This window comes from Carassius gibelio, chromosome A14 (genome assembly GCF_023724105.1).
Source record: "Carassius gibelio isolate Cgi1373 ecotype wild population from Czech Republic chromosome A14, carGib1.2-hapl.c, whole genome shotgun sequence".
NCBI lineage: Eukaryota > Metazoa > Chordata > Actinopteri > Cypriniformes > Cyprinidae > Carassius > Carassius gibelio.
Window position 1 is genome coordinate 16,700,736 of NC_068384.1, and position 12,216 is coordinate 16,712,951.

General features: G+C 36.6%; 1 protein-coding gene across 4 annotated transcripts; it reads right to left on the minus strand.

Annotated features, from left to right (window-relative positions):
* Positions 1-183: 183 nt before the first annotated feature.
* Positions 184-11,466, minus strand: LOC128027679 (lipid droplet-regulating VLDL assembly factor AUP1). 4 transcript variants are annotated; one of them, XM_052615485.1, is made up of 12 exons: positions 11,260-11,466; positions 10,475-10,612; positions 9,707-9,857; positions 8,957-9,147; positions 8,454-8,526; positions 4,046-4,119; positions 3,537-3,630; positions 1,869-1,974; positions 1,598-1,741; positions 1,266-1,411; positions 887-975; positions 184-673 (listed from the first exon to the last, which is right to left on the minus strand). In XM_052615485.1, the coding sequence occupies exons 1-12, from the start codon at positions 11,298-11,300 to the stop codon at positions 628-630; spliced, it is 1,293 nt and encodes a 430-aa protein (XP_052471445.1). In that variant the 5' UTR covers positions 11,301-11,466; the 3' UTR covers positions 184-627. The 4 variants fall into 4 exon arrangements, with proteins under 4 accessions (XP_052471445.1, XP_052471444.1, XP_052471448.1 ...); XM_052615484.1 differs by having other exon boundaries at positions 1,851-1,974; XM_052615488.1 differs by having other exon boundaries at positions 3,537-3,603; positions 11,260-11,465.
* Between the last annotated feature and the right edge of the window lie 750 nt (positions 11,467-12,216).

Genomic DNA, 12,216 nt, shown 5'->3' on the forward strand with positions numbered 1-12,216 from the left:
TCTGGGTGCCCCATCATTCATCTGGAAATAAATCTTTCCAAAAAGCTACATGCTATATGCCTATTCAAAGAACTGAACATACCTCTCTCACAACCACATTTTTCTCAGAAGAAATTAAATAAATATCGCATCAATAGGATAAATAAAAGGCAGATGATAAATTAAGAGACGCAATGAGAGCAGTTTTTTGCATTTCTATAGGATATTTAATGTCTTTAAAAGCTGATATTGCATCAACACGTATCCTTGACAATAACATAATGTACCTTAAATTGTGTTTTGGCTCACCTTCATATGTTTCTGATCCCATAGTCTCTACCCAAGGACCTTATGAAAATAATATTAGGTGTGCCAAGGTCACTGGGTCTTAATACAAATTGTTTACCAAAATAATTGCTTTCTGTTGCAGAGAGAAATAATAAAAAGACATGCATGATTGCCATGCAAGAAGATTTACAAAGAAACAAAAACAAGAAAGGAAAAATCCATCCTTCTCTCTGCATGTTTGGTGAACACAAATGTCGCTTCATTCTGGGTCAACTCTAGAATTTCATCTTTGTCTACGTGGATTTTATGTTAAGCAGCTGTCTTTCCTAAACAATTCCTCAGGTGAGTCTTTGTCCGCGGTCAAAGATCGTCCACTTTGTTCAGTCCATGTTTTTCAATGTATCGTCTGCGGTTGGGTTGAATAGAAAATAAAGAATCAGATTACTCCACTCAACAAATAAAATGCAACATACCTTTATTTTACAACAAACCTTGTGGATACTGGCATGCAATGGATTTCAGGCACAAAGATTTTCAAACACAAAGCCATTGTGTGCCAAAAATTTCATCTAAAATGCAACATTTTAAATATCATTTTAAGGTTTTTAAAAACAATTACCTTCTTGCATATTCGTATAAGGCTTCTTTTCTCTCATGTAGAGACATGTGTCTGTCTACGGGTGTTCTCCCAAAAGATTTGGCAGCTGGCTATTGAATAAATACACAGACAGATCTACATAAATATCCTGTCAGACAAAAGTCTAAGATGTTATTATTTATTGGTAAATTCACTTATATAGGCCATGCGAGGAGAAGGCTATTGTGCCATTTGTAAAAAATAAGATAAAACTCAAAACACAGAGCCTGTTTTTCCGTGGTGCAATGAAGAATATTGCAGATTTTATTTATTCATTTTGTAATAAATTAACAGATTTCCACTAATGAACAGATTCATTTGCTCCTTCATTTTTCTCAATGGGTGAGGATGTGAGTTGTACCTTTAAATTAGATGTGGATGCTGTTACAGACGGGGTGGAGGAAGATGTTTGTTTGGCTGAAGGTGTGCCCGCAGCCGCCTCCGAGCTGAACTGTTCAGTATGCTCCAGGAGGTTGGTTATGGTTGTGTCCACACAGTTGGTCTGCACTGTACAAAGCCAAAAGAAAACTTAACCAAATCAATTCTGGCTGAAACTGCATTGCTTAAACCTAAAGAATCAGTTTTGCATTAGTACGCATATGCAGGAGCCACAGAAGTGTATACTGGCACATATGCTTTCTAAGCAAACAAAGCTAGTCTGTTAATGCAAAGCATTATGGGAGGATGACATACACAGATCTCTGGTGATGACCGATAACGGGATGTCAGGCAGCACCTCTTTCACCTGCTGTGCCATACATGCTACTCGTGAGTCTTCAGCTCCTGCATTTGTGGCCAGGAAACCCTGTGCCACTGTGCGAGGTCTGGCACCCAAATCTGAGGAAAAAATTTAGTTTTGTGTTACATTACAATACTAAATGCATCTTCTATACAGATCCAGTGATTTAAATTTATGGATGTTATACATCATAATTCCATTTCTCACCATTGAATCCGTTCTTACTTGAATGTGCAGTCTGAGCGGCAGTGTGTCTTTTCCTTTTGATATGCTCGGCTTTGTCTGCTTTAGTGATCTGTGTGGGGATCACACCCAGCTCAGTGGCCAGCAGCTGACGGAGGGACACAATGGACATTACATCAAATGACAGACCAAAACAAGTCAAAGCTTTGAACTGGAAAAGAAATAGATCTGAAGGTTGGTTAGGCAGATGAAAAGCAGTAATGGTGTGTTTGAACATGTTTTTAATAGTGGTTCAACCAAGTATGACATTTGAAAATGGTTTCAAATCCATTTAACTTCAAGGCATTTCAGAAAGCATTTATTTCTACAGAAGCATGACCCGCATACTTTCAACAGGATACAGCCTGTGGATTGGTAAATGCATTTACATGCACTTCAAAATTTGTTTGTTTCACTAGAACTAATGCAATAACTCTTCTAAGAACGCTTTAGTCTGACTGAAATCACGCCAGTCGGATTTTTGCAAAATAGAATTGATAAACCTACAGTCACATTCCAAAGTTTTGGCAGTGACATAAATGCGTTTTGCAAAGCTTGCTGTTTAAAGAGTTATTTTAAAAATTGTATTTGATCTTTAAAGCTCTATCACTGACGTCAGTGGATGTTGTATCCCTTCAGTCCAAAAGACGTAAAATAAAATGCACCCTTACATTAAAAAAACCCAGCAGGTTGGTGTGAGAGCATCTGCGCACACACAGTGAGGCCAAGACTTTTGGACAACGGCCTGATGTCAAGAAGGACAGCAAAGAAGCCACTTCTCTCCAAGAAAAACTTCAAGGACAGACTGAAATTCTGCTGTAAGTACAAGGATTGGACAGCAGAAAACTGGTGCAAAGTTATTTTCTCTGATCAAATCAATTGTTCAGTGAAGAAAAGGTGAAAGCTACAATGAGTCTTGTGACGTGCCAACAGTGAAGCATCCTGAGACCATCCATGTGTGGGGTTGATTTCAACCAAGGGAGTGTACGCTCTCATAATTCTGCCCAAAAACACTGCCATGAATAAAGAATGGTGTCAAAACGTCCTGCAAGAGCGACTTCTTCACAATCCATGAGCACTTTTGGTGATGATTCATGCATTTTCCAGCATGATGGAGCATCATGTCACAAAGCAAGAGTGATAAAGAACTGTCTTGAAGACCATTACATTGAAATCTCCCTGGATCTCAATCCCATAGAAAGCCTGTGGTCAGTCCTCAAAAGGCGAGTGAACAAGCAGAAAACCACAAATTGTGATCAACTCACTCTAAGAAAGCAAGAATAGATCACTATCAGTCAGGATTTGGCCCAGAAGCTAATATCCAGCATGCCAGCGTCTATTGCAGAGGTTATGAAGAATAAGGGTCAACACTTGACCCATCAATATTCACTCATTGTATTTTTTTCCAATAAAAGCCTTTAAACCTTATGATACGCTTATCATTGTTTTTAAGTATAACATACACGTGGAAAAATAATCTACAAATACTGAAGCAGCAACTTTGCAAAACACAAAATGTGTCATTGCCAAAACTTTTGGCCATAATTGTACACTACCATTCAAAAAATATTAAGGTCAGTTAGATTTCTGAAAGTCTCTTATGCTTAACATCAATTTAAAATGCAACCGTACGACATCTGATAGATGATAGACCACTGAAAAATGGTTTACCTCTTGTACTTTGCTGGCAAATTCTTGATGGGATTCACCATCTTCTTTAGACAATGGTGGAAGCCATCTGGTTGAGAGCATTTTAACACAACACCTTACATTTTTGATAAGGTGAAGAACATGTTACCTATTCAGGAACACAAAATGCTTCTGATACTTCCTTTATTCCCTAAACATTTACAACAAACCATTATCATTAAACACTAGTTTCTATTTCTAAATGTCAACATAAAATAAGACAAAATATTTTCAATGGTGTGAAAGCATTTACTAAGCAAATATTCAAAAGTGAAAGTAATAAAAGTAGGTTAGGAAGGTATACACAAAAATTCAAGATTAAAACTCAAACTACTCTTATAAGCTGCATACCGAAGACTCTTGAGCCTATTAAATTCTAAAAAGCTTAATTATTGTCGTATTACCAGTGCTGGACTGGCAAGAGCAGCAATAGAGGATTGTACATTTAAAATAAAGCCACTGGACAAAGGAGAGACTGTAATATTTAGTACCTTACATGGTACTCGGTGAATGGTACAAAAAAGGTCCATAGCAGCTCTGTCAGCCATGAGGATTCTGGTGTGTTCTGGGAGAAAAAGAAGAGGAGAAAAACCAAAAAAGACCTTTTATATATCATTTCCATGCTAGTGTTTAGCAGAACACAGTTGTGCATGAAGACCACTTGACGCTTATTATATACACATAATTCCACATTCACAATGCAACTGACCCTCTTAAGTTGATGATCATTTTACAGACCTGCAAAAGCAGGTCATTCAGAAATTGTCCAGGTATTACCATCACAACCATAAGCACATTAACATACAAAAGCTACAATTTACATAAAACACCCCGTCCTGAATGTCAGTGTGAGCTGCACCAGCTGTTTTCACATGCAAACAGGTAAGCAAATTTGAACAGGTCATTTACATATATAAGATTTAAAGCTACAGTAGTGTGTTTAACCTTTATAGACCAAAGAGTTCAAAAAAGTGTAAAGACTCAAAGACAGGAATGATGTGATGCTTTGTCCTCTTTCCAGACAGGACTTGAGCAGCTGAATTTTGAATCAGCTGTAACTTATTCAAGGGTAGAACCATCTACATTTAGAGTTAAAGACCCAGCATTAAGTAACTGGTGGGGTGAACCAATAAGCATGACTGCATTCATGTCACAAATATTTTTTTTTCCCCATCTCAGAAATACATTGAGAAAGAAAGGTCACAGCCACATTTACATGAATATAAACCTGGGTTTCACCTGGGTAAAAGGGAAAGTTGAGACCAAGTAATCTTAAAAATTGACCAAGAGGATAAATGTAGATACTAAAAAGTAAAGGACCCAAAATAGATCATTAAGGAACGCCAACATCAGACCTGCAACCTCTCATAGTAACACACTGCTTTCAATCAGAAAGATAGGATTTAAACCAGTTTAGTTCAGTATCAAAGACACCAAAGACTAAGTGAAAACTGAGTGATCAACAGTTTCGAAAGCAGCACTGTGATCAAGAAGAATCAAAATAGAAAGACTAAGACAAGTAATTAGTGACCTTATCTAATGCCGTTTCAGCACCTTGGAGTTTACGAAATCCGGATTGAAGGGGCTCAAAAAGATTGTTTTCATAAGATGGGAATGCAATTGAGCAGCAGCAATACGCTCTAACATTTGGTTGAGAAAGGGCCAACTGGAAATGGGATGGAAATTATTAATGTAGAATATGGCATATTACTACTGTTTTACAATAAAAATCCAAGCAACGACATGCCAAACAAAGCCAATCAAAAAAAAAAAAACTCTAATATACAGCTAAGAAGATATCATATTGGCTGGGGTTAACTAGCAGGAAACGGCTAGATAGAAACCAAATGATCAAGCCAACATCCTGTCACTTGTTGCTTTCTGTGACTGGTTAAGACATGATATCATACAAGGGTTTTCAAACTGTGTTCAACGTATTCAAGGGGGTGAAAAGCTTAGAGAACAACACAGTGTAAGAAATGTAAAAACAAACCAAATTAATAAAATATATATTTAAAAAATAAACTTAAAATCTAAGGCATATAAATAATAATAAAAATGTAGGAAAAAGTGTAGTCATGTAACACGAGAGAAACAAAATATTTACTAAATAGTATTTTACACATGTATAATATTACCTTTTCACTGTATAAATTGGGTCACCTATAAAATTTTAATTTCGCCTCAACACTGTAGAGAAACCACCCTTAGACCATGACTGATGATCATAACTGTGGGTACGCGGTATCTAAAATATTGAAAAGCCTGACGTAATACAGCAGCCAAGGTAATGGATCATATACATAACTCTAATGTTCACCAAAAAAATGTAATAAACCAGTTTTTTCAATGCTGTAATTGGAGCACGAGGTCACTATAAGCCAATCTGTCGACCTTTGACAGTTCGTCTTTCTATTGCACTGTGAATCACTTATTATCAGTGCTGCTATAAATATCTTCCTGATGAGCCACACTCTCACAAAAGACCCTCCTGTGTGTGTCAACGGGAACTTGAAAATGAAAAAAAGATATGGAAACCTTAGACATGATTATTCAGCCACATTTAAATGCCCTGGTGGATGGTTTCATAGCGAAGCGAGAAATGAGTGTAGGGATGCAACGATACCATTTTTTTCAGAACTGATCCGATACCAGCGCAGAAGTAGAATTTCTATACTTCTCTGTTGACCTGATTGTCACTTTTGTGTTAAACACAATCTACTACATACAGACAACTTCATTTGAATGAAAAATAACAAGTGGAAAAATATGATCACAATCTGTGACAAAAATACTATTGTAAACTGGGTAAGTGGATAGTTCAGAATCAAATAATACTCTACAAAAATCAAGGGTGCACAGTAATTTTATAAAATCTAGTGAAATATTTCCAAATAAAAGTGAATGTGTCTAAAATATTAAATGCAACATCGCTCTTTTTATTGTTGTAAAATAATTATATACATTTATTTATTGAAAAACAATTGTACACATTAATATAGAAAGACGAACTGTCTTCAAAGCAGTTACCAGAACAGTCAGGCACAAGAAATCTACCCCATGAACAATTAAATGTTCCCCACTTATGCTTATGCAATAAAAATGTGCAATATCCTTATATTTATTTGTTACACCTCCATCCTAGTAAATCCCTGCATCTTACTCAATCCTATTCCATTATAATTTATAGCACAATTGTTTATACACTTTTTTTGTCTGTGTGTTGTTGTCTCTGTGTACTGGAAGCTTATGTTATTAAAACAAATTCCTTGTATGCGCAAGCATACTTGGCAATAAAGCTCTTTCTGATTCTAAAAGACGTTTCTTTTAAATGTATAGCACAGTAATAAAGGAAGCAACATGTGATTGATTATAATACTAATGAGCTTTGAAAAAACACAGAGTCACAGTGTGCAGGATGCGCAGCCCTCCGAGTCCACATAGACATTGCTCTACTTGTGTTCATCTTCAGTTCTCTCTTCACAGCAGTTCAGTCAGTGTACTGTTTGAGTACACGAATTACTCCAGGATATTGGTTTATTTTGACTCAGAGGGAGTGGCAGCCACGTTAAAAAGGTGAATAACTTAAGTCATTTGTGGATTATTGCTTATTGGAGATGCAAAACATTTCAAATGATTCAGTCTGATTTGGTGAACTGGTTCAACCGGTTCACAAAGAAGAACCGGTTAAATCGAACAATTCGTTCGCGAACCAGACAACACTAGTACAAAGGGAAGAGATATTGATACATAGTGTATTAAAAGTGTGCGTTAGTTTTATTGAGCATTTTCTTTGAACAGTTTTAGACCTCAGATACTGTGCGCTCTTGAAGAGAGTTTCATCGTTTTGAGTGGAACCGAACGCAACACGCAGTTTAATTGCTGAGTGGAAAATGACAGCCACTGTGAAAAGAAGAGTTTAGGTGAACTTAGGGTGCTTTCACACTTGCCTCATTTAGTTCGGTTGAATCGTACCAGAGTTCGTTTCCTCCTTTGGTGCGGTTGGCTTCCGCTTGAAGTTACGAGCGATGCCCGCTCGATGTTTGCAGTGCATTAGAACGTTGTTTTCAAGCCACATTTGTGCTTCATTATAGAAATGTATTGTTTGCATATTGTGGTGTATACAAAAAATTTAATAGATTATGGCCAGGGACAAAACCAGCCCGCGCAGTCGTTTGCTGGATTTTCCTCTTATGTCGGAATTTTCCCACACGTAAATTCTGACCAATCGAAAAGCAGTTTAGGAAATATGTCATGGCCAATGAGTGATGTGGATGTTGTCATGTGACTGCATTTTGGTTCGTTTCAACTGGTTCGGACCAAAGCAATCAGTGTGGTGTGAAAAGGAAACAAAAAAGCTACAATGTATAATTGTTTGCCCTTGGTTCGGACCAAATGAACCGAACTAGAGATGTGAAAGCACCCTTAAATTTAATGACTTGAATATTAATCTTTACCTCACACTGAACTATGAAACGGATTCAGAACATTTGAAATATAGTGAACAAAAACATTTTGGTGCTTTATAATGTTTTTGTGCCTTTCGTGGAGCTCAGCAATAACACAAAATGGTATATGCAAAATATCGGAATTTGATTGGTTTCGTCTGACCGATACCCGATCCACAGAAAATGCCGTTATCGGAGCCCATACCGATCCTGAGTATCGGATCGATGCATCCCTAGACAAGTACAGCACTGACATAAAAACTACAAGTAGGATTAAATTCACAGTCAGAATAATCTGCTTTGTTGTTGTTGTTGTAATGTTTAAAAATTTTACCAGATTAAAAGAGATATATAAACACCTGGCAACGGCAAGGTTCACAACAATAATGACCACAATGACCAGTGTTTTACAAAATGAGTGTTTTACAAAAAAGGGTTTGAATGTAATTACCAAAGCTATGAAAGGCCTCTTCACCAGTAATGCCACAGGCTGGATGGCGTCAGACACAGAGAAAGGCCAAGAGCTGAGGAAAGAATAGAAGTTGGTCTTTTAAAAATGGCATCTTTCTTAACGAAAAAAGGAAATGTTGTCAACTAAAAGCTAATGGCAAAGTGGGTGTCAGCTGATTTACAGGCAGTTAAGGCTAAACCTGAGGATCAGTAAAGCCTGATCAGATCTTAGACCCTTCAAGGAAGCTTAGAAAGGACCTGGCAACCCTCCCAGAACAGATCCACATTTAAAGACAGGAGACTTACCAAAAATTATTTTTATCGGCAGCTGACTGTCTGTGTAATTGCTTGTAATTTGCTAAATGTGACAATAAAGCATGAAGATATTTAGACGTAAGCATTAGCTATGCTTTTCTTTAAAGCTGCTTTAATTAAAAGCTGAAAAATATATTTGACTTCAGTTAAAAGTAAAGAAAGAACAGCAGATGTGTGATGCTGAAGTACCTGAACTTGAGGAGACCGGTTCGGCCATTGGTGGTGTCCTCCTCTGGAAAAAGCAGTAGGGGCAAAGTGGCAGGAGATGAACAATACCTGCGGAGGGTCTCCATCAGCTCTGTCCTGCTCTGTACACCCTGACCCAGCTCCATAAAACCCCTCGCCCAGCACAAGAACCCCACAGGGCCCTCCAGCAGTGGCTAAACACACAGAGATGGACACTAATTACTAATTCCACAGAAATTAACTGTGTAAAATAAAGAACAAGATTTATAGTAATTAAAGTATCTTATTATTTATTACTGAAGCAGAATCAAGTAGGGAGCATTGTGTGAAGGTAAAAGCACATTTTAAAATACATCTGAGCAATGCATACACGACCATATAAAAAGTTAGTGGTTGGGAAGAATATTTTAGGATGCTGATGTGTTTTAATGTCTCTTTTGCTCACTAAGAGCAAAACCTCGGTCAACTCCAGCAGACATGAATTCAAGCTGAGCAGCATGACCTAATGTCTAAAAATTGAATTCAAATTCAAGTTACTCTTGTTTCGCTGCAACCAAACAAAGCGAATCATTAGAAGCAAACAGAGAGAATTGAACCTCGTTCACTGAATCTACACAACATTAAGAAGAAATAGACCTCATTGTGTGAGTAAACCAATAAAAAACACTGAAAGCCACAGAGATCAAGGGCAGAGCAGAGGAGAAGGAGACAGGGATTACATCAGGCGGGGAAAACACTAACATAAACACTCACCGTGTTGCAGGAGGTCAGAAGGTTGATAATATTGTGGTCGAAATGTGTAACGTGATTGCAGATGTACAGTCGGGAGGTTTTGTCCCGCAGGTGTGGGCTATTCTGCCGGACATGCAGACCCAGCACTGAACACATTATCCTCACTATGAACCTGTAACAACAAAGACAATACTGAAAACATATCCAAACACAGATCAAAATCTGCCAAACCAAAAGTGACAAATAACAGAAATCAAAAATTAAATTCAAAATATGACATTAAAATTATACACATGTATTAGTGAAAGCTTGTATTTTAGGTGCCAAGTTATTCAAAAATTGTAAAGCCCTTTTAGTTTCTTTGAAGTTCAATTAAAAATCCTGCCTGTGACAAAGTACAAAAATCTCAGGTTGTTTATAAACCTGTATGGGAAATAACTACATATGAATGATGTTTAAGAAGTCATTTTCATTTATTTAAACAATTATTTATTGATTAAAAATCATTTTAGTCATAAAAAAAGCTGAAATAAAAAATAAACAGTATATGAAAAAAAAACATACATGAACATTTTAAATGTTGCCTTGCCAACCAAATGAAATAAACTACTAAACTGACTAAAAAAAAGAAAAAAAAGAAACTAAAAACCAAAAACGAAATACTAAAAGCTAAACAGTTATATTCAAAACACTCAAAACTAATAATAATAATTTTAAAAAAGCACAATAAAAATCCAAGTCTTTTACTGTCATAGCTGTATCTCTTAATGCTCCAGTGTGGCATCTTACCTTCTGACAATACTGTCAGGTAGTGCACAACTCACTAGAAACACATGGACACCAATAAATATTCGCAGTAGCATCAAACACACGCCAACAGGGGAGTACAGCAGCAACAACAGCAGGATGAAGCGATCATTTGGTAACCTGTGGAATAAGATGGCAGGAATAGCAACCAGCTTCAGGGTCTATTTCTGACAAAAAAAACTATTTCCAACATCTATCTGTCCTGAGACCAGAGAGTGCACACATTTCAACTAATGTTTACTAATTAGTGCTATATTTCTGCCGTCATGTCAGAGTCACTCTAAGATACCTAAAGACAAACCTAAGAAACATGAGTTATGGGAAACCTATTGGAAAAATCAGTTAATATACTATATGCATTCCGATTTCTTAAATCAGTTTTTGTAATGCAACAGGCCTTACTGTTGACATATATAACAGCAAATATTAAGATTCTGTGTTATGTAACAGATATTAATGAACTATTAATACATCCAGACTTTTTATATACTGCAACATTCTCATAAACCATATAACGTTATTACTACACGGTCTGATGATTAGCCTTTCTGGCAAATATGGTGTATTAAATTACATAAGAGCAAAAGGAATCAGAAAACATTCATGTTTACAATCCATTCTCATATGCATGTATCTGAAGATCATTCAGAGTCTATAATAGTTTTTAAACGGTTGTGTTTTTGTGAGTTTGATGTTAAACATGCTACGGCTAATTACATTAGCTTCGCAACTGCTATCATTTCAAGCTTGAAATATGAGAAAGTTACCGCTGGAAGTCGAACATCTGATCAATCCCCCGCGTTTCCATTATGTAAACTCTTTCTGGGACTTTTTCAAAGGCTGCTGCATACTATTCTTCAGACTTTAACGGCAGGTGAGAGGGGGAGAGACGCTAGCTCGCCATTAGCCTGTGCTGTTATTCGCCATGTTGAGACCATAGGTTGAGACGCTGCTGATGTTTCTAGAACAAAGAACTTCTCGAGAAAAAAAGAGATCAGACACCCCAGAGCTCTTGCCGTGTTAGGTCACGTGCTTCGCTGTAACGCATCTGATTGGCCCATAGATAAATATATATATATTTTTCTGGCTTTTACTGTATAAAAACAGTTTTTGACGCAACAATTACAACACATAATAAATTGTGGAGATGTGCAATTATCCACAAATGCAGTTTAAAATAACTATTTATTATTAGATACAGACAACAATGTTTTTCATTAATACAACGAGACCGATATTCAATACAAATATTATAAATATTTATCTATATGTGTCTTGAATACTGCTATGTATTTACCATTTCAGTTAATGACATAAAAGTCCAGCGTGCTCATGTTCCGCATTTGCTAAATAGTGAAGAGTGGACGAGCAGGCGAGTAAAGCATCTATGTTCCTCTTGCGTTTTCAAAGGACAACTCATCTTTCATATTCATCTTATTCACTTGCTTTTCCAGGCGCATTTTTTAGTTAAAGGCTGACATCTTGCGTTATGGAATATGAACTACGATACAGTCTGACAAACAGAGCACTCATAAAACGCACACAAAAATATTGTTGAACTTAGAACTTAGAACATTTCCGTTTTTTTAGCATGCATTTATTTATTAGTATTAGGTCTCTGGTATGGAAGTTTGTTTCCTTCACGGGATAAAATAATAAATAAATAAATAAATAAATAAATAGGTGCGATTTACTAATTCACAATTCTGGGTTAATCTCACAGT